General features: G+C 33.5%; 3 protein-coding genes across 3 annotated transcripts; 2 read left to right on the forward strand and 1 right to left on the reverse strand.

Moving 5' to 3' along the window:
* Positions 1–3130, forward strand: LOC18592252 (transmembrane 50A-like protein). Its single transcript, XM_007018875.3, has 4 exons — positions 1–273; positions 382–469; positions 2518–2670; positions 2864–3130. The coding sequence occupies exons 1-4, from the start codon at positions 141–143 to the stop codon at positions 2895–2897; spliced, it is 408 nt and encodes a 135-aa protein (XP_007018937.2). The 5' UTR covers positions 1–140; the 3' UTR covers positions 2898–3130.
* Positions 3131–4483: 1353 nt separating this feature from the next.
* On the forward strand, positions 4484–5624 carry LOC18592253 (glucan endo-1,3-beta-glucosidase-like). The gene is made up of 2 exons (XM_007018878.3): positions 4484–4553; positions 4681–5624. The coding sequence occupies exons 1-2, from the start codon at positions 4484–4486 to the stop codon at positions 5622–5624; spliced, it is 1014 nt and encodes a 337-aa protein (XP_007018940.2).
* Positions 5625–10928: 5304 nt separating this feature from the next.
* Positions 10929–17394, reverse strand: LOC18592255 (C-jun-amino-terminal kinase-interacting protein). The gene is made up of 5 exons (XM_018126222.2): positions 16186–17394; positions 15176–15957; positions 15006–15095; positions 11825–12571; positions 10929–11515 (listed from the first exon to the last, which is right to left on the reverse strand). Exons 1-5 carry the CDS (start codon positions 16292–16294, stop codon positions 11387–11389), a joined length of 1857 nt encoding a protein of 618 aa, XP_017981711.1. The 5' UTR covers positions 16295–17394; the 3' UTR covers positions 10929–11386.
* Positions 17395–22512: the final 5118 nt, after the last annotated feature.

Below are 22512 nucleotides of genomic sequence, written 5' to 3' on the forward strand. Positions count from 1 at the left end.
CACAAATAGGCTGTACTAAAGGAAGTCTTAAAATATACTTCAAAAAAAAAAAAATAAAGAAGAGAGGGCTTAAGATAAAGAAAAGAATCGAATCGTTAATTCATCTTCAATAATTAGTTAATTAATTGAAAAATAATCTAATGGATTTAGGGGAGCTGTGGGCGATCTTCGGGCCCGGCGTCTCTGGAGCCGTGTTCGGTGCCGGCTGGTGGTTTTGGATCGACGCCGTCGTTTGTAGTTCCGTTTCTGTCTCTTTCGTCCACTATTTACCTGGTACAACACAATTCCTCTATTTTCCATTATCTGCTTCTTTGTTTAATTGTAAGTTTTTTTTATCGATGTTTATATGGCTGATTATTTCTTTTTTTTTTTTTGTTTTAGGAATATTTGCATCTATTGCGGCTTTGATGTTCAATTGTGTTAGAAAAGAGGATATCGATTACTCTCCCTATGAAGAAGGCGAGTGGAGGTTAGCAAATTCTTTGCTTCTCTCCCCCAATTGCTTGCTCTTTTTTAGTTGATTTTTTTTCCGGATCGAATAACGTTTGATTTGCTTATCGGTGTTGTTTGATTATGCTTTCTATTACTGAATTGTGCTAAAATTCTTATCATTTTGCGTATGATTGAAAAGTTATGTAACTTACTTAGGGTTTTGCTGTTCCTCAGTGGTAATGCGTTGTTCGTTACTTTAATTGAGTATGATGGTGCATATTAGCACAGACGCATGTCCTTAAATTCAGTTCTAGATTAGATTTCTTTCATGTCCAGCGCCCATTTTTTGGGTGCAAGTTTGAACAGTTTGGATGCATAATTTCAAGTGGTAATCTAACTGAAGGGTCTTCATATTCATGTAGAGTTTATTAATATGGAATTGTCCCTTAAAATCATTTTAGAAAGTCTCCTAATGTTGAACTCTCTCTCTCTCTCTCTCTCTCTCTTCATGCAACTGTGTTTGAAGCATGACATGATAATGTCGTGATCCTGGAAGCATTTTAGCTGGCAATATGGCATAAATTTGGAGGAGCTGACTTTTGAAAATCAAAGAAATCTCATCCAAGTTTTGAGGATTTATACTTGATGCGCAGAGTGCTGGTTTACAATTTTTTATCCACCTTTTGTGTGTGTTGTCACTGAAGTTAACCTTGAGGCTTTAGTGCATCTGTGGATGGTAGTTGTGATGATGATTCATTTACAAATCATATACCTTGTACACTTACATGCTGTTTACCAACTGATATTCTAGTATTAAAACCAATATTACAGACTTAAGAGCTGAATTACAAGTTCTCCTTTTATTTAGAAGGGTTAAAATATAAGAAAGCAAATATAATTAAAATAATTTGAATGATAGTGTTTTCTGCAGTTTATGTTCCAATTGCTTATGGAGAAATAATATAAAATATGAACAGTCTTGTTGATTTTTTGAAACTTTTCTTGATATACTTCCTATAGTTGTTTTGGTCATTCATTTTAGTTTTTTCCTGCACCAGAGCAAACTCAATTCGAACACATATGTTGCCATGGCCATTTATTGTAGCTCGAGTATAGACATTGGATTATGGTGAGAAAAGGAATGACAGAGGCTTATTTCTAATTGTATAATTTAGGCACTGGATAAAGCAAAAAAAAGAAAGGAAAAAGGGGTGCTAATCTTGTGTCATTATGGCTGAAATTATTCATTTTTGGCTTTGTGTTTTCACTGCAGTCTTTGGGTTCTTGATATTCTAGGAGAACCTTGGGTTCTTTAAGTTGGAATTGAAAAAACACTTTCTTTTATGTATTTTTAGTTTTATTTTCCCAAACTCATTCCTCAATAACTCATGCTACTCAATTGCCTGAGCTAGGTTATTCAGTATGAGTCACTACTGAATTTGCTTATGAGACACAAGAAATGCCCTTAAGCCATTTGGCTTCTTCTACTTTCATGCAGGTTCCTCTAGTTTTGAGCTAAGTCAATGCTTAGTCAAAAGATAGCTTAATAATTGTCTTGCTTAATTACTTCAAAATTTTCATTGTAAATGTAAAGAAATTTGCATCATGTATTGATGCTACCATCTGGGAGTGGAGTGGTTTATGGGCTATCAATATTTGTTAAGCATGGTTCATCCAGTTCGTCGCTGTGTTTAGTAATATTTAATTAAACTGATCTGTACATGTGCTCCAGTTGCATGACCATTTCATAGTCGCTGATCGAAATTTGGAGTTCGAAACAAGGATTTGGCTTTATATGAAAGCCATAGGAAATTACTAATGGTGCTTAAGCTTTTAATTTCCATTTTGTCTTGTTTTCTTGCCACGCGCCTTGTATCTTGTCCTTGCTTGGTTTCAGATAATTGCGGTCAATTGCTGATATTTAAGATCATCTATATGGCAAACTTTAATTATTAGGAATGTAATGAGCTGGTTATCCTTGTATCTGTTCTGTTGTGTATTTGAACTCAAACTGTTTAATGAGAATTAAATTACTCCTTTGATTTCTTCTTCTGGATAATGGATGCTAATCCTTCATTGCAATAGGTTGAAGCTCTGGCTTTTCTTTGCTTATGTTGTATCCTTTGTCTCACTGGCTGCTTCAGTGGGCCTGTTGATACAAGATTCGCTTGTGAAATCTGGTCCTTCGGTGTGGACTGGAACTGCAGGTGTCTTACAGTGTGTGTTCGTCTTAATCAGGTAAATGTTTTTCCAAAATTCAGAATTGCAACCATCATCAATGTCATGTATTTACATGACTTTGTTAGTTCAATTTTGTAGAATTATTCCAATTTGAAGGTGAATATCTTTCTCTCTTGTTGGTATGTATACTGCCAATTTTATTCTTAAGATGTTCTCTAATTTCATTTTTGTGTTAATTTGAATCTTCCAGCGGGCTGATATATTGGACTTCTCACTCAGAATAAATGAAGACAGATGCCTTGCATCTGGTGTTTGGACTTTGGAGCTTGGAACCACAAGTGAGGCAGTTATATGTGTATGTATTATCTGTGCTTAAATCAGTGGGACAGAAAGTTGTTAACCTTTGTAAATCTTATGATGTACTAACTGTCTCGGGAATGAAAGTATGATTCATCCTGCTCTTTTGAAATTTGTGATGGTGGTTAACTCTAGTTTCAACCACCTGCGCTTGACAACATTTATTCTGTCTTTTTTTTTTTTTTTTTTGTTCCAGTTCTATTCAGGGGCAAATCAAATTTATTTTGTCTTGGTCACGTTGACCTTCCTCTTTTCTCAATTTGCCAATTTCAGGCATTTTTGTTGGTTCGGACAATAGTCTTTGCTCTTCAGTTATCCTCTCCCACATCTCAATCCATCAGCCTAGTTATTCCACTCCAAGCTACAGCTCTCAACTCAACCCACTAGCCTGCCTGTAAAGGCACATTTGTTTGGTTGATGGTTTTGCTTTTTAACTTTTTGTTATTTGTCTTTCCCTTTTTACTCATTTTCAACTTTGAGTTTTCCTCTGTTTTATTCATTTATTTATTTTTTAAAAAGGCAAAAAAATCAATCAAATGAGTTCTAAATTTTTGTAATTAAAGGAGGTACTACTGCTTCAATGAAAGTTCCAGTGTGATTTGACAGGTTTAAGCTATGTAAATAAATAGCTAGCTTAATTCGTGGTACAACTGCGCATATGGAGCAGTGGGGATAATATTTGAGCTATGGAAAGCTTTTCGCTTTGCTACAGTTGAATAAGGTCAAATTGGAGCAGAAGATATCAACTGCAGATTTACCTCTTTAGTAGAGGATGTCAACCAATCTTTCTTTTTTTTTTTTTTTTTTTTTAAATTTCTTTTATGGTGCATAGCAATGACAACCAAACTTTTACTTGTTAGGAAACTCAAATTACTGCTAAATAATAAAAGGAAGGATAATGCAATGCGCCTGCATAGTTATCTACTCATTTGACATGAACCCATCCTCTCCTAATCTAGGCACTAATCAAGTCAGAAAACAACCTATCCATCCAAGATACTTAAATTGAAGCCAATATCTGAGCTTGATGCATGGGTATATTTCCTCAGGAATAGTAAACAATCAGGCTCATTAATACATAAACATTAATTTCAGGGTTCGAATCCCGTTTATTTTTAAATGTGCAATTAAACCATTTTCCTACCGAGTGGGAAGCCAGCTCATCTCTATTCGTTGTGTCAATTTGTACCATGAAAACCCAGTTCATCTTCTCATATTACTTGGTCAATAGAAGGGTATATGAAGTTACTGTTTTACTGCATAAGGAAGGTTATGCTCATGGACAAGAAAAAAACAGGGAAGTACATGAATGAAGGTATTAAAAAGCATTTAATCATGTTCCAAATAAATGCCATGACATTTTTATTGTCCAAAAACGGGGAATCCTAAGGGCTATATAAATCTGGCTATGTGCACATGAAAAGAGCACCAATTAAATGGACATCCCTTTGTCAATAGCCTAAAACTTTGTTTCAAGCGTCCAGTTGAATTTGTAAAAGCAAGTAGGAAAGGGATGGCTTCAAAATTTGCTCAGTTGTTTGTCTCAGCACTGGTGCTGTTAACTCAGTTGCTTTCTCTCGCTGGTAAAATCTTTTCTCTTGGTGATTATACATCCAAAATTGGCACTATATCTTCATTCCATTTCATGTTTACTTGCATAATGTTAATGTCTTTGACCTCGATGTTAACTGATACACCATAATGTTGCAGATGCCCGCAATATTGGTGTTTGCTATGGTTTAAACGGAAATAATCTTCCATCTCCGACGGATGTCATCAACCTTTACAAAAGAAGTCAAATTGACAATATCAGGATCTATGAGCCTTATCCAGAAGTGCTTCAAGCGTTACGGGGGTCAGGGCTATCCGTCGCTATTGGTCCAAGGAATGAAGACATAGCGAGCTTTGCAGCAAGTCAAGATGCAGCCAATGCCTGGGTTAACACGAACATCGTCCCTTACAAGAATGATGTTTCGTTCAAATGGATCAACATCGGCAACGAAGTCATTCCAGGGCCATTGGGTGCAAATGTTCCTGCAGCCATGAACAACATCAGAAATGCACTCTCCTCAGTCGGGCTAACCGGGGTTAAGGTCACCACTGTACTCGCTGGAACTGCACTGGGAGCCTCGTTCCCTCCTTCTGCTGGTGTTTTTGCAAGCGATATAACAGAGACCATAACCAGTATTGCTGGCATTCTGGCTCAAGAGGATGCACCCCTTATGGTCAATGTGTACCCATACTTTGCATACTCCTCGGACCCTACTCATATTTCCGCTGAATATGCCTTGTTCACTTCCACTTCAGCGGTGGTGAGCGATGGAAGGTTGCAATATTTCAATCTCTTTGATGCCGTGTGCGATGCTTTCAATGCCGCCTTAGAAAAGATCAACTTCGCTAATGTAAAACTTGCAGTAGCCGAGACTGGGTGGCCGACTGCGGGAAATCCACCTCTCTCGAGTGTGGCAAATGCTCAAACTTATAACAGGAACCTTATGAATCATGTGATGCAGAATGGGACTCCAAGAAGGCCAGGACATCTCATGGAGGCGTTTTTCTTTGAGATGTTCAATGAAAACTTGAAGGAAAATGCAGTCGAGCAGAACTTCGGATTCTTCTTCCCCAGCACGGAACCTGTCTATCCATTTTGGTGATTCCATTGCTATTGGCTCTTTAGTCTTTGCTAGAGACCGTTCACGTGGTTTTCCCTTAAGGGATCAAGTGGAAGATTAGTCCAAATAAGATGTAACTATCTTTGGTAATGGTACAGTGGAAGTTCTTTTGTGAATTTTTTTTATGGATTGTTTTCACCATTGAAATGGAACAAAATTTCTTAATTTTCTCCCATCCAAAATGAATTCTCCACTAAAATATAAACCCAAACAAACGTTTTGCCACAAAATGGAAACTAGTATTCTCCATTTTTAAAAGGAAAATCATTATACTTACGTTGTAGAATGCCAGTCTGCTATACAAGATCTTTACCTTTATGCGTGGAGCATGCGTCAGGATTAAATGAGATTCCAAATTAAGAGGGGAGGCCAAACATTCAAGTGCCTACTTTCTTGAAATGTCTAACTAAAAAGCGAAATATATATGCAGCCTGTTTATCAATTTTATTCATTTTCTTAGACTTAATTTGCTCTAGGCGTTGTTTAGTAGTAGTAATTTGTTTGACGTGAAACTATATGTAGAATCTGCATTAAAAGTAAAGCTTATAGAGATAACGTTACAGCATGAATCTGACTTTTGCATTTAAGTTTATTAATCATCAGGTTAAGCTCTTATTAAATGCTGATTTATCTAAAAATTAATATGGATGTCTTAAGGATGTTTTAAGAATTTCAATAATTAAAAAGGAAAAAGGTCTTTTGAACAATTATAATTATTCAAAAGTTATGTTTGATCAAATAATTAAGTTTTTTTTTTTTAAAGATTAAGATGGATTTATTCAAGAAGGAAAAATCCTTTAAAATTACAAAAGAAAGGCAGAAGCCACCTGCAGGGAGCAGTCGAGTTACTGCCTTAGCATGGCTTACAGAAAAGTAGCCAACAGCAGAACTTAAGAAGAAACCAGGATTCACAACAACCTGCAGCCTCAAAATCTATACAATTGTGACAAGCGACACTGTAATCATGCACTAAGCTATTCACACGATCATTTCACATCAAGAAAAGTAAGAAAGACAAACAAAACCTGCAAGCCTGTTTCTACTTCTTACTTCTCCTCGTGCTTGAGGAGAATGGGATAGGATGAAATCCACTATATCCGCCCAAGTTCCAGAATTGACATAAACTTCTAATACGAACAGAAGGGAGGAAAGCAGATACTGAGGGAAGACTCGCTGCAGGTCACTTAATCTAGTAAATCCTTGTTTGGCAAAGTTGTCTGCCATCTCATTACCAGACCTTAGAGTATATTGAATCTGTCAGTCTGCCACTCTGTCTTTGAGTGTAATGATTTGAAATATCAAATGTCAAAGTCTCCAAGGGGCAGCCCTCCAGTTTGTTGATTCAGGTGATGGCGTTTCTAGAGTCACTTTTAATGATAAGGTTCGCTGAATTTGCCCGTAAGGAAGCTGCAAAGATGGTCGCGGCCTCCCTTGTCACCAAAACTTCCGCAAGGCTGGTATCCCCCACCCAGCTTTCTTGGAAAACATCAATTTAACCTCCCCTAATCGTTACGAAGCACCCCTCTGATCCCCAGGTTTGCCAGACAACCTCTGGCGGCTCCATCCGTGTTAAATTTGAGTCAACTTTTAGGTGGTCTTTTCCAAGTGACAGCCTTCTTGGTGGGTTTCCCGATCAAATAATTAAGTTAGTTCAAATAATTATATTTGTTGAAAAATAGACAATTGTGATTATTGAGATAAACCTATATCTATTGGGTTTATAATTAGATTTTTTTTTGGTACAAACGAATGCACATAATAGAGAAAACTATAATCTTTTTTTTTTTTTTAAATAACAATCAACCGTAAGTTTCATTATATCTTTAAAATTTACACATCGATAATTCTTAAAACTTTAAAAGACAATGACATTAATGTACATCTTGAAACTAGTTCTTTATTTTTCCAAATTATTAGTTATATTGCTGGTTTATAACGCTGGGGTGCAAATTTCCTTATGCTTTATGTACATATGCAAAGTGGTTCAAGGTATTGGCAGACACCAGAAAGTTAAGTTCACCGTAAAAATGGGGTTCTTGTGGAATCAGTTGATATTTGTGACAACCAATCGTGCTAATGGCAAACCAAATGGCTTCCTTGTGCTGGTAATGCTCCTACTTTTGCAGTTCAATGAACAGAAACAGAACTGGAGATCTATGCGTCATTTTCCTTTTGCATTTTTAGGTTTTTTGTTTGCTTGTCCTTGAAAGGAAAGATGCTTTCCAGTCCTATAGAGAATCTACTTGCTTTGCAGTATTATAACACTTCAACTTCACAAACAAGAAAAGTTATATATTGCCAAGAACTTGCTATAAGGCCTGAGGCTAATGAGTTATCTGATGATTGAAAAAGCATTAGTTTGGAGGTAGATGCAATACTTTTGGAGGTGATGGCCAAGTCAGATAGGTTGAACGAAGATATTTGAAGGTCTCTTTTACAGTACAAATTGAATATCCCATTTGGATTTCATCTCTTTTTAATCAACAACACAATAAGCTAAACTGGAACTGGGATCTTTAGGTTCCTCTGAATTTTTGTTTCTAAGTAGAAAACAAGAAGTGGGATCTTCTAGTCAGGGGCGGCCCAATAAATTCAAAAGTCTAAAACAAAATATTCAAATGAGGCTTTTTTTTTTATTGAAATTAGAAAAAATTATTAAAATTTTATCCTTCTAGCTTTTTGAAACGTAAAATTTTTAATTAAACTTTTATAATCAAGTTCTTCTAATATTTCTTTTTCAATTGATAATATAATCAATTCATTTAATCTTTCTTGAAACATTGTTGATCTTAAATAAAATTTTATTAATTTTAGTTTTGAAAAACTTTTTTCTCTTGAAAAAACACTTACTGAAATTGTTAAAATTATTTTAAAAATATTTAACTATTATAATTATCTTATATTTTTTAAATAGTTAATATTAAATCAACAATCAAAATTTTTAATTCAAATAAATTAACTATCACATAAAATAAAATAATATAACAATATAATATAAATCTAAATTAAAGTAAAAAAATCTATAAAGATTAGAACAATAGTATCTAATTGTTGAATGCTTATTGCAAATTGCAAATGAGACTCACAGTTTTATGAAGATAATAAAAGAACAAACTTCTTGTGTATTTTTTAGAGAAAAATTGAAGTTAAAAGAAGAAAGAGCAAATGAGAAAGAAAAATTTCAAAAGTAGATATTATATATTAAAAACAATAATTAGTTTTATATATAGAAAAAAAATAGTTGTTGGAAATCATTAAATGTGTTGATTGGAAATAAGAGAAATAAGTGAGAAAAAAAATAGCTGTTAGAAATGATTAAATACATGTAACTGTTATTTTATTGAAAATAAAAAAATATAGTTGTGAATTAATAGTATTTTAAAAATAAAGAAATAATAGACAATTGAAATTTATTAGGCAGATAATTAAAAAAGTAAAAGAACAAATAATTTGATGAATTATTTTTTATTTTTATATTTTTTAATATAATTAATTATATTATAATTATTATAAAATTATAAAAAAAAATTAAAATTGAGGCCTCTCCAAACTAGAGGCCCAAAGCCCTTGTTTGGGTGGCTTCACGCTAGGGCCGGCCCTGCTTTTAGTGGTATGAAATTGTTCAAGGCATTTAAAACTATAGACTCTGCTACATCATTTCAACCCCTTTAACGCATAAAAACACATCCGTCAGCATGTTAGTTTCCCCAAACCAGAAAAATTTGAGTCTTTATAGTGAAACAAACCGTACAGCTGCAAATAGCAAATTTGGTTCATCATCGGAGGCTCAAGAAATTTCCTATATATATGTTACTGCAAATTTATATGGTTGGTGGCAAATTATGCAGGAACCTATAATATTGGTGTTAACCGTGGGAGGAATGGAAAGGAATCTTCCATTTCCTAAAGACGTGGTAGGACTTTATCAGAGGTGTGGTATTGAATCATGAATCTCTCTGAGCCAATACCTGAAGTACCTGAAGCATTGAGGGGGTCAAATATCCAAATCTCTCTTGGTGTTAGAAACCGAGCCAATATGCAGTTGGGTTCAATCTGATATCGACCCTTTACATGGATGATGTTTCGTTTGGTTGGGTCGCCGTAGGTAATGACGCAATCCCCGGTTCTGATTCAGCCTATGTTTACGGAGCCATGGACAACGTCCACCCTGCACTAACGTTAGTCAGCACCAGGGTCACAACCTTTGTCCCAAAAAAAATCCTTCTGATTTCAACCCCTCCATCAGCAAGGAAGCCTTGGTTACTATGAATGATGTTGCACCCCTCCATCAGCACCACTCATGCTTAACGTCTACCCTTACTTTGCTTATGCCGCGGATCCTCAACACATGCCATTCGAGTTTGCGACATTGGAATCTACAACCTGTTTGATGCTTGTTATGCAGAATTGGTAAAGATCAATGCAGGCCATGTTTCAATTGCCATAGCAGGAACCGGTAGGCCAAGCGCTGGAAAGAAACCTTACGCAAGTGAGGACAACGCAAGGATACATAATTCCAACCTTTAATTTAATGTGGTGAGGAGAGGACTCCAAGGAGGCCACAACAACTTATGGATACATTCATTTTACAAATGTTGGATGAGAATCAGAACAAACCTGTAGAAGAAGAGCATTTTGGACTTTTTTTTGAAACAAGACTTTAATTTAGAGGAATATTCTCCATGTGCCTCTCCTTTACTTGATAACAACTAACATTTGACGGATTTAGCTAGACTGTTTTATCCTCTCTTTTTTTCCCTAGTTATTGCTTATATTATTGATAATAGATGTTTAATTAAATTTTTATATTTTTATTTTAATTTAAATAAAATTTATAATTAATAATTTATTAATCAAAATATCATTTATTATTTTTTATCACGTAATATTAACGTAAAATATTAACATATTAATATGATTTGATTATATATCCACTTAACATTTTCTACCATTCACCTTAAAAATTCTCGTGAAACGCAACTAAAAAAACAAATTTATTTCAACATCATTTTAAAGCATTATACTTAAAAATTAATATTTAAACTCATATTAACTTAAATGTTCAATTAAATTTAAATCGATCTTGGAACTTAGCATTACCCTGAAAATTATTCACCCGCGAAAAAGCTAATAGTAAGTGCTGTAACACAGATTACTTAGCTTTGCAATAAAATTGGGGAAAATAAATGATAAGGTTTGACTGCTCTTGAAGACTGAATTACCTTTTTATAAATTCACGTGTGGATGTAGTGCTCTACGAAAAGGAATGAAAAGATAACATTGAACTAAAACTAAAAATGGAACTTTTTGATTTCCTATTTTCCGTAAGATTGACCAAAAACACCAATAAAAGCTATTTCTTGTAAAATTGAACCACCCTCTTGAAAGGAAAGGCAAGGAAAGGAAGAAAAAGGACGAAATATCCCTAAAAGATGCAACTTTCCAGCATCTTCCCACTGCCAGACAAAATAGCCCCCATCAATCTTTCCCCAACCAACCTTCAACCTTAGAAACCTAAAGAATTCTCTGTTATAGGCGGGCAGTGCAGGGCAGGACTTATTGCACTATTTGCCAAATGCACCATCATACCAAAACCTACCCCCTTCCAATACCCAACTCATCACCTTTCTTTCAAACAGAAGGACATCAAAAAAGTAAGGGAAAAAAAAAGAAAAAAAAAAAACTAAGCATCTGCCATCAAAAATTGGAACTTCTTTCAATTTACTATGCAAGGACAGAGAAAGTCAAGCTTCAGATCCAGAGTCCAACGAGCTCAATTCTGAAGACGCTCCACCCAAATTAGTTGCAAAAGATTCAGCCTGCTTTGGCTGCACGCCGCGGCACAGTTTCAGAGACGGCCTCAGTTTCATGTACTGCAAAATGATATGAATACACACAAAATAAGCAAATATCATACAGAAATTGTCCGATAAGAGCTCTCTTGTAGCACATGGAATCAGAATTAAAGCATAACAAATTTACCCACATGATCTACTCCAAAGGTTATAAAGGATAAACCATGATCTACTCCACATGATTTTCAGTATAATCAAGGTTCATTAGAAACACTAATCAAACAAATTGACTCATAAATGACTTCAATGCAACTTTATTGAATAAATTGTTATATCAATAGAACGGAAAGTACTGCTAAAAAGGCAAAAAGAAAAGACATCTCTTACCTCCTGATAAAAAGCATTAATCTCCTCTTCTGTAAGGCCTTCATCCTCACCAGAGTTTTCTTCCCAGCCAAGAGAACGAAGGAATGCAGCTTCTTCCTCATCTGGATAAACCATTGCAGTGGAGCTCATATTCTTTTCTCCATCATCAGAAAATCTTTGAGCCTCTTGACAGGCGTCACCATTGCTATTTGATGCAGTACCATTCTCATTAGCATGAGCAGTCGCAGAAGCACAGACTACTTCCTTTGTTACTTCAGATTTCTCTGTGGTGCAAGACGAATTATGCAGATCTGAATCTGGAAGAGCAGCAGAAGTGTTTGTTGAGGTCTTCTTCTTCAGGAGATTAAAAAAATCATTTCGGCTCTGGGTTTGAGCCAAAGATGGTCTCTTTTCAACAGTGAACCCAGCTATTGGATTCAAGGCAGCTGGCTTGCGTTCCCCAGCAGAAAGCTTGGTGTTGTTTGAGTTTCTTGCAGGAGAAGATGTGACAGGAGCAACAGCATGTTGGTTAGTCGCAGCTCTGCTGTTGGAATTGGTTGTTGGACTAGCAACATCCTTCTGAGTAGGGGATGACACCCCATTTTCCCATCCTGGTTTAAGAACCAAAAGCTTCCCAGATGTCTTTGGCATATCAGACTTGGCATGTCCACCATGCGGGGATTGTTGCTGCCCACTCTTGACAGCTATATTCATCTCACTTGTTCTGACTGCTGGTTTAGCTTTTGATTTATCAGATGAATTGAGAACCTGGGACAAAAAATCAGGTAATTATTACCTGGAATTTCAAAGTAATAAAAAAGTGGTTCTTCTTTCCATGCAGTAGAGAAGACAAGTACTGCACACAAACACAGAGCAACTTGAGCAACACTTCATGAGCAGACAGCACACTAGCTACCTACAGTTAATCTTGACATTTTAAATTCCCTTGCAAATGCACACAGAATAGCTATAATTCAATCAAAAGTCCATATCAGGAAAGTCACATGATAAAGAAAAGTCCTCATGAACTTCAAACTGAAAATCCACTTGAGCGGTTGAAAAAGGAGGAAAAGGAAAACAAGGCTTGCTTAGGTGGTGGGGTAGAATAGATGGTCTTGCATAACTTTTCTAAAATTCTAATCCTTCTAGAACATCAATTGACCATCTTTTTTTTTTAATACCAATTAATCAAATGCATGAGACTTAATGAGTTCCTTTCCATAATTTCATTTCTGTCTGCCAATCATGAAGATGATCAACAATCTCAGCATACTCTTGAAACATAATTAATGTAGTTCCATATCTACCCTACATTAAAATTTGCAACAACTTAAGGCAACATCACATACATTCAACACTGGCTCACATTCAAGTTTATGCAAAATCATAAAGGTCAAAGAAGATTATCACAAGAAGTAGCTAACCAAAGCAGAGCATTATCTGTATCAGATAAAACAAGAAACATGTCCGTTTAGTGCTCAATAAAATAGTAAGTTGAAACCTCTACACATACAATCATACAGAGGCTAGGGAAGGAGGGAGCAAGTAAGAGAGAGGGGGTGGGAGAGAAGGCAAGGGAGAGGAGGTGGGAGAGACAGGAAAGGAAATGCCATATATGCCAACAGTCCCACCAATATTCCAGCCAAAACAAATTTTGGTTCACTTAAACCTGGGGAAAGACCATGGTATGTGAACCCACCTACAAGTTGTGCACCCTACAAATGGCCAAAGATATTCATAGCTATGGAAAAACATAGACCAACCTAGGTGTTCTTACACATTATGGGAGTTACAGAAAAGGAGTTAACAAAAACTCCAAAATACTTGCCAAGCTTCTAAGTTTGAACTACAAAAATAACATTAACCAATAAAGCAAAAGAGTAAAAGGATTATCACAGATGAGAGGAAAAGATCTTGATGTAGGACACAAGAGCAAGACAGACTTTGAAGGCCATAATTTAGAGTTAAATAAGGGGACAAGCCCCAAAACTATGCAGAGAATGAGGGTTTGCAATGATGTTCAGTTGGATAAGATACTCTGGCTCTAAAGAGGTGATTGGATGCAGTTAACAGTAGCAAAAATAACTCTCATCATTTAAGTGCAAATAAGAGAGATTATTGATATTAGTTTCAAGAAAGTTTCAATAGAATTAAAAGATCATAACTAAGTTATATTTTCAGGTTTAAAAAGTTGCTGGGATACACCTAGATTTCCTATGACTGCACATCAACAACTGTGGTTGGTTCACACAATTCCAGAAGAAGGCGTGCCAGCAGCAACAGAAACAGATTCTCTCTCTATCAATTAAAATAAGTTACATGCATATAAATAGAGTTCTAGCAACCAAAATCCCAAAAGGACTTGCAATCCAAGACAAACTATTAAATCCAAATAACCCCAAAGCTATGAACAAAAGCTTATGTCCAAAAAGCCTAATAATCCAAGCAACAACTATACCAGCAATATCCGGCAAATCTATAGACTAAAATTACTAGAATACACCTGACTTCTAAGATTAAAGAGAACTCAATTAAAATGACATTAGCCACTGGCTAACATAAGCAACCAAAAAAATTAAAAGTCTAACAAAACAACTACTTTGGCCAATGTAAATTTTCCTAAACGAGGTTGACATCAAATAAAGAACACAAATTTAAATTTTCTCAAAACTTAACCTCAACTCTATTGCTGCATCTGACTCATAAGGGAAGACTCATATTCAAACTCCCAAGTTATCTTTAAAAAATGACAATCAGACAGGAACAGGACATAAGATCAAGGATAGCAAATCAGAAATGACAAATGGTCAGTATAATGCATCTCCAACCAAAAACAGTGCATTATCGCCATTAAGCTAATCTAAATGGGAATAAGTATGATCTACAAAAAGAACATGCATCTCTTTTGGTTGATCAAAAGTTTCGTTATATTGCCTTATTGATGATTTCATCAAAAAAGAATGTGATCCAGTATTGAAGTTCCAAATAAAGCTTTCATGTAACATATTAAACCTAAAGGTAGATGGACAGGCATTAGAAATAAACAAATATCCAGCAGCATACAATCTCTGATCATATAGAAGATGTACAGGAAGGCAGCAGGAAGAGGGTGGGGAACCAAACTTGTCTAGTAGTATTAAAACTACAAACTTAACAAAGTTAAGAGACAATGTTTTGCTGAAAGCAAAGGCAACTGGCTTACTGAACCCTTAGGCATCAAAGGTGTCACTGGTATTAGTTGCCTTGATTGCTTAATAGCCAGTTCCTCACGTCTTTGAGTCTTGACAGATAGCTGTATGAAATAGAAATGTCTAGTTAGATCACAAATATAAGTTATCCATGTAATATTAACTTAGTGACTGAGCCAGTTACCTGGGGGGCAGTACGGATCCGTGACGGAGCTTGAACTAGTGCTTCAGCCATATTAAGACCAGCTGTAACACTAGGAGCACCAGAACCTGAGGTGGAAACAGTTACGGGGGCAGGCAAGGAACCTGTGCTACTACTTCCAACCACACTGGGGACTTCAGCCAGAGCTGAGGTCCATCCTTCTCCACCAATCAAAGCTGAATTACCAACAGGCAAACTCTGAGAAGCTGAGCTCAAACCAGGAGATGACACTCTAGCTATCTCAGGCACCCCTTGCTTCTCTTCATTTCCAAGAGAGGGAAAATCTTTCTCAAACACAGCCTTGTGGATGCTACTCCCAATAGTACCCCCAGAAAGCAGACCATTGCCATTGTTATGGTTACCATTACCACTGTCTCTTGAGTCCACCGCAATCCTTCGAGACAAAGGCTCACCCTGTTTCCTAGAGACCATAGAATAAGAACGCCGCAAGGTCTCTCTCTCGACCCGACTGATTGAGATACCTCCTAATTTCTCAACCCTACTGGTTAAGATACTTTCTAAAGGGTCAGAAGAATCACGATCCCAATGGTCCCCAAAGCTCGACCTCTCTTTATCCCTATCTCGATCTTTATCACGGTGATTCCTACTAAAGCTACTGTAAGCATGCTTTGCAGAACCATTACTAGAACTCCTCCGTGAATTCAACGAAGATGCCCGATCCAAAAATGCCGAATGAGGGGAATCAAAATCAATTAAATTCCTAGAGTTTCTATTCCTCCCATGATGCGCCACTGAAGAAACATCTAATATAACAACAAGAATACAGTTATTATATATTCCCAAATGATATTCATACATTCCTATACGCAACCATAAAAAATAGTATAAATGCACATGAGAAACACGATGGGCATCTAAAAGTTGTCATATCAAAGGTACATCTAACTGACAGATACTTGTCCAAGAGTAACATTGTAAAACGGTATAAATAGAATGAGAAATGCACTGAATATTAAAAGTATGCATGGTACCTGAGTGAGAAGAAGAGGAAGCAAAGTGGTGGGCTGAATTGCCACCCCCAGTAACAGTGCCAGTACTTCTCAACCATTCTGGAGCTAATGCTGGTTCACTTCTTTCCATAAGGGATACTGAACATGATCATCAGAAAACTAAAAAGAAATGAACCACTTCTTCAACCTTCTTCAAACCCTAAACCACCAAATTAATCTCCTTCCTACACAAAATTCCTAAATTCCTAACTCCTAACCCTATCCGTAGTCTTTCTTCCCCTTCCAAACCACCAAAACAGGGGTGCCAGTAATTTTATGGATTCAATGGGTCATTCAACAAGATGGCAAAGATGGAATTGTTTTTAGAAGAGAAACATATTTTTAACACAAGTGTGAAGCCATAGCAACGAAAACAAAGGCAATGGCAATAACAAGATTATATGTTAATTAACTCTCTCCCTACTCTTCCATCTTTGATTAAAAGATGGATTTGCAGATTGCAGATATTCCTGTCTCAAATGACCCTCATATTTCCCAACAAAAGAAAAAAAGATCCAACCCTCTTTTCAAATCAGCAACAAAGGCAAAAACATAGGAAAAAGAACTATTCCCAAATTACCGTTAACGCCCATAAACCAGTTTAATTAGGGAAAATACCCTAAATAACAATAAATTTGGAGTAAATTTAGAAACCCTAGATTAAATATCAATTATAAGTTCCCAACTGCTAGGGTTTGAACCCAAAGGGGCAACAAGAAAATTTGGGGGAAATTCTAGACAAATGACAAGAGGGCAGAAGAAAGAAAAGGGAGAGACTACTAACCCTAACCCCGCTACGATTCCTGGCTATTGCCTCAAAGACGTAACCGTTTTTTTTTTTTTTAATAACCGTCCCCTAATCCAAACAATGCGTTTCTCTTTCCGGGAAAAATTTAAGAGGAATAATTATAGGGAAGTGACCGAGAGAGAAAGATTCAGAGGAAAGGAAGGGAAAAAAACGAAAGTGAAGCCACAGAGAAAAAGAGAGGAAGATAGATTGCTCAATGAAAAAAATAAAAATGCCGGTTTTATTTGATATTCTTTTCTTTTTTTTTTCTGAATGGCCAAAAATAAAAAAAGAAAAGAAATTAGGGTTTTGTTTTCAGTTTGTCTGAGGGTAGCGACGGAGGCGTAAAATTTCTCTTCTGTTCTAGTCTTTTGGATACTGGGGAATGAAACGTATGAAGAACAGGCTCTTCTTCTAACAGAATAAAAAATTTTCTTTCTTTTTTTTTATTAATTTTATTTAATTAATATTGTCAAATTTTTGTGGAATTCTTTTTCTTTAGCAATTTATTTATTTATTAATTTATTTGGTGTTGAACTTGACTTTTCTTTGAGAAAGTTTGGCTTTTTTATATATGGTCTGCTGCTTTTCTCTGGGTTCTGCTTTGTTTGGTGCAACTCTCGTGTGGGGTTGTGGTAGACAAAGGCCCTACGTTGCTAGATGGCTGTTTCTGTCTATAATACTATTATCTATAATTCTATATCTTCATCTTAATCCTTTCTCCTTTAATTAAATTAATTAACTTTATCTTAACCTAGAGATGAACTCTAGCTTAAACAGTATAGTTATCAGAATCGATCCTAAAAGATATCCAATCATGGTTGAATTGCAAATTTATTTTTGCTATTTAAATGTATTTTTTATATAATAACTATATCTTTAAATATAACAAGTTAAAAATATATACACAAATATAATGCTTGATTTAAAGCTTATAATTTATAAAGACTCGGTCCTCCTTAAAATCAAAGTCTAAACCGTATTGATGACATGTTTTTTTTTTTTGATACTTCCCTATTGATGACATTTAAGTGTTTCTAATTTAATACAATTTCTTTTAATATGATTTAAATTAAGTTAAAACCGAATTAACCACCCCAATCAATACCTAATGTAAAAATTGAAAAATTACAAAATTAATCAAACTAGACTATGGCCCGTGCGTTGCACACGGGCCTCTTTCTAGTTGTTTTTTTTCTCTCTTTTTACTTCACTTCTTCTTTTTTTTCTTTTTTTTCTTTTTTTTCTTAACCCACCACGTGGCTGGAGGAGGAAGCCCCTTTTGGGGCTTCCTTTTAAATATGTTATAGATTTGATCAAATCACTTGCTTGCTTGTTTACTATAAGAACTAGATTAATCCAATGGTTGGATCACCGATCCAATTGATATAGTCATTAATTCAATTCGATTTTAATAATTATGCTAAATTGACTTGGACCATTTGGAAAATTTCAATAAATATTTAGTTGCAATTAGGTTTGGTAGGATGATTTTGTGCTTTCTGTTTTTAATATATGCATTTATGCCATCTTTTATTATTTTTTTAATTATATTGACATGTGTACGTATATTTGTTAGTAGTATTTATTATGGCCTACATTAGTACACTCACGTGTGCTTTTGTAAAGGATTATTATCAAATCACGGTGGCATGCATCAGCATCGCCTATAGTAATATGTTCGATTTTAATCAAGGAATATAATCATAAAAAGAAACAAGTTTTATTAATAATTGATCACGTGATTAGTTATATGTATATGTCATTCTCTTTTTATCACTTTTTTCTCTGTTTTCTTGTTTTGTAGCCACAAGCGGGTCATGTGAAGGTTGTGGGATGCAAGAATCCATACATCCAAAAGGACAAGTGCCCCTGTGGTAAAACGAATTGGTGTAAATTGGAATTTTCACAAGTACAGTTTTTTGTATATTTTTTTAAAAATTAAATAAGCTTATAATTTTATTTTATTTCAAAATATAAAAAAAGGCTTAAAAGATTTTCAGTTTGAGGTTATAATGAATGAATTGTTATTATTTCGTCTTTAACTCAAGTGGTAAAGTTGAATTGAGATTTGGGTATGGATCAAACATGTAGAGAAACTCAATTGTATTAACTGAACTAATAAATTAAAAAATAAGCATAGATTTTTCAAATAACATACATAATCAGAAAAATGAAAGAAAAAAAATCAGTATTGGAAAAAAAGTATAATTTATCTTATTTTATTATTAACTAAACTAATAAAACAATAAAATTTTCTTACAATTCTTATAAGCCCGAAACTCATTTATTTCTTATTAATATAAAATTTGTAATATTCTATTATATATAATCGTGTACTTATTATTATATGATCTCTTTTACTACAAAAAAAAAATGATTTATCTTGATTCGAATCTATCTATTTTTTACTATATATAAAAGTGATTTATCTTAATTCAGATTTATCTCAACTTTAATTTTTTTTTACAAAAATTTCGTATTAATCAATAAATGAATAAATTGTCTGTATATTTGTCAATAACTAGTAATGTTTCTTTTTGATCAAGGTGTGAAAATAGGAAGGAGACTTGAAAGTTGCAAAAAGTAGGATGGTCTTAGTAACAAAAATTGACTGAATTCCAAATTACTTGGTTTTCTTTTACAAGGCGGTCTAGTTGGCGGCTGTGGTATAAAGGCCAGAATGCACAGACAGCTAATAAGCACAGGAAGATGGGGGGTACTTCTCGTGTTCTTTATTTCCTTCCACTTTAACCGTGGTTCCATGTGGTTTTGAAAGCAACCCAAACTTTTAAATTTTTCAATCCATAGCTTAAGATAAAGATCTTCATCATTTTCGCAGGTTTTTAAAGTAAAAACAATATGAAATTTTATTTTTTGAAATAAAACTCAATCAAGTTGTATAAGGGACAAGATATAAATTTATTATTCTATTTAAGACTTACCAAAATTTTTGCGAATATTTAAACTAATGTAATTTTATCACTATATTCTCTAATTGACTTTGAAAATCATCAAAATAGAAAATATTTTGTAGAATGTTCTCTTATTTCTTAATGAAATATTATCATTGTTAATTTTTAAAATTTGTTTGAATCAAATAGAAAAGTACGATGATAAAATTGCAATTGCTCAAATATGAATGATAAATTTAATTTATTACTTTAAATAAAATAATAAATTAGGACCTTATTTCAAATTTACATGAACAAAGAAATAGAAGTAGTAAATGTTAACATTTATGGCCAAAAAAAATGCTTACATTTTACGTCCTATTCAATGTTTCAAATTATTGAAAAATATTACTATTCACAATCGAACATTTGATTTATTAATTAGTATGTGATTTTTCTATTTAAAGAGTATAAGTTCAAATCTCATGAGTTCGAATCTCTTCTTTTTTTTTAAAAAAAAATACTCTTCAAAATTTTCCTATTTGGTGGTCTAAGAAAGAGAAAAATGAGGTCAAATCAAAACATCCAATATTAGGTTTAAGAATTCCAGAAATTTGACTACCAAATATTTCAAAACCATAAACATTAATTTTCAACCTTCAACCACATAGATATTTTTAGTATATTCTTTTGGTCAGAACCCAAGCTTCCTATATTGATATATTCAACATATCATGCATAAATTAGAAGTCTACGAAACAAACGGCAACAACATTGACCAACTTATACGTTGAATGAATATCACAATCATTAAAAACCAAGCGTTTTTCCATTGGAAATATATGTCGCTGGAATAATAATAACTTGACCATTAAGAGAATAAAATTAAAATTGGTGGCTTGTCTTGATCTTATTTAAATTGATGAATTGTAGAAAAAAAAAAGGAAAAACAAAGTTTATGAATGATAATGTTAGAATTATAATTCAATTAGGTTAGTTAATTATAGGCATAATGCTTGAAAATTTTTAAATAAACATTTATTTTTTATCACTTTTAATCAATTTTTTATATTTTTAAATAAAATAAATTTTTATAAATAAGAGTTAATTAATTATTATTAATCAAAATGTTACTTATCATTTTATACTCACATAATACTAATATAAAGATGAAAAATATTATGTGGCTACATCAATATGTCATATTATCGTTTATTATTATATGTCAGCATGTCAGGTGATATAAATTGATAAGTGACATTTTAATTAAGTTAACTATTAATCGTAACGATTTATTAGGTTTAAAATAAAAAAAATCTTATTTGATTTAAAAATAAATCTATAAGTGTTTAATTGAATATAATAAAGATTAAATTTTTATTTAAATTATTTTAAATAATTTATAATTTGTTTACATTTTATATTTTAATAATATTAAAATACATTTAATCAATTACTATTAGAATATAAACAAAATTAATTAATTATATATATAATATCGCATTCATCTATATAACAATATACACATTATACACATAATTTTAAAGTGGAAGTTTTTTTTTTTCATCTCGTAATAGATAAAATATCTTAAATCTTGGTTAACTGTCTGCAATGCCGTGAGCTATAAGCCAAGATAGACTTTCTCCTCGTGGTTCTTACTCGGCTAAATTTAAATTGCACCTTGATTTTTCATTTTTTTTTTCTTTTGTAGTTTTCAGTGAAAGCTAGGCATCCAACTTTGTGGAACGTCGTAATCACAGCTAAATACTCGTGGAAGATACAATGCTTTATTATCAACAAACCAATTGACAGCTTGATGATTTATACATCTTATTTTCTTCTTAATTACATCGAAGAGAAGTATTATAACAAAATAATGATTTTCCATCACTTATAGTGAAAAAAAAGGAGGATTTTTTTAATCTACAAAATTTATAAATATTCCATATAAATACTAAAAATAAAATAGAAGCATTTATTCTACTAAGACTTCATCTATTTGATATTTTTCTATTTTTTTATAAAAATGAATAGAAATTTTTTTAAAAAGTAATATAAAACAAAAAAGTAAATAATAAGAACGTCAATAATGAAGTCTAAAATTAATAATTATGTTTGTGATTTTTTTTCTCCAAAACGGACACTTTTCTTCTAAACATCAAGTACTTACGGATGGATAACAAATTTGAGCTAGTATGAGGTTGATAAATACTACTGGGTGCATTAAAATTTAAAAAATTAATTTGATCTTTTGAGTTTAAAATGTAAAGATTGGAATATTGCAAATTTTTTTACCCTTAAAAAGTGAATTTAGATAATCATTTTGCATCAGATATTAACGACACTATTTTTTATTTTCTTGGTGAATTTTTGTGCACCGATTTTAAAAAATTAACTTAATTTATTAATTCAATATACTTATTTATTGTACATGTACTAAGTAAAAAAATGTTGGACAGCAGTCAGAATTCTAAAAATTTGTATTGGCAATAATTACCAGTAATAATTAATCGATAAGCTTATCTATTCGTAGTACGAAGATGATGATTGGCTGCTGTCCATGACATTATGGATTTTCATAATTGCCACTTAACATTTCACAAATTCACACCTTTACCCCGCATAAAG

The sequence above is a fragment of the Theobroma cacao genome, chromosome 8 (genome assembly GCF_053813885.1).
Source record: "Theobroma cacao isolate CCN51 chromosome 8, ASM5381388v1, whole genome shotgun sequence".
In the NCBI taxonomy this organism is placed as follows: domain Eukaryota; kingdom Viridiplantae; phylum Streptophyta; class Magnoliopsida; order Malvales; family Malvaceae; genus Theobroma; species Theobroma cacao.

Excerpts from the sequence above, each read along its gene's own strand:
- LOC18592255 (XM_018126222.2), bottom strand. The coding sequence starts at position 16,294 with ATGGAAAGAAGTGAACCAGCATTAGCTCCAGAATGGTTGAGAAGTACT. Across the intron at positions 15,958-16,185 it reads TTCCTCTTCTTCTCACTCAG|ATGTTTCTTCAGTGGCGCAT; the intron begins GTACCATGCATA and ends TTGTTATATTAG. Across the intron at positions 15,096-15,175 it reads GGATCCGTACTGCCCCCCAG|CTATCTGTCAAGACTCAAAG; the intron begins GTAACTGGCTCA and ends TATTTCATACAG.
- LOC18592253 (XM_007018878.3), top strand. The coding sequence starts at position 4,484 with ATGGCTTCAAAATTTGCTCAGTTGTTTGTCTCAGCACTGGTGCTGTTA. Across the intron at positions 4,554-4,680 it reads TCAGTTGCTTTCTCTCGCTG|ATGCCCGCAATATTGGTGTT; the intron begins GTAAAATCTTTT and ends ATAATGTTGCAG.
- LOC18592252 (XM_007018875.3), top strand. The coding sequence starts at position 141 with ATGGATTTAGGGGAGCTGTGGGCGATCTTCGGGCCCGGCGTCTCTGGA. Across the intron at positions 274-381 it reads TTTCGTCCACTATTTACCTG|GAATATTTGCATCTATTGCG; the intron begins GTACAACACAAT and ends TTTTTGTTTTAG. Across the intron at positions 470-2,517 it reads TATGAAGAAGGCGAGTGGAG|GTTGAAGCTCTGGCTTTTCT; the intron begins GTTAGCAAATTC and ends TCATTGCAATAG.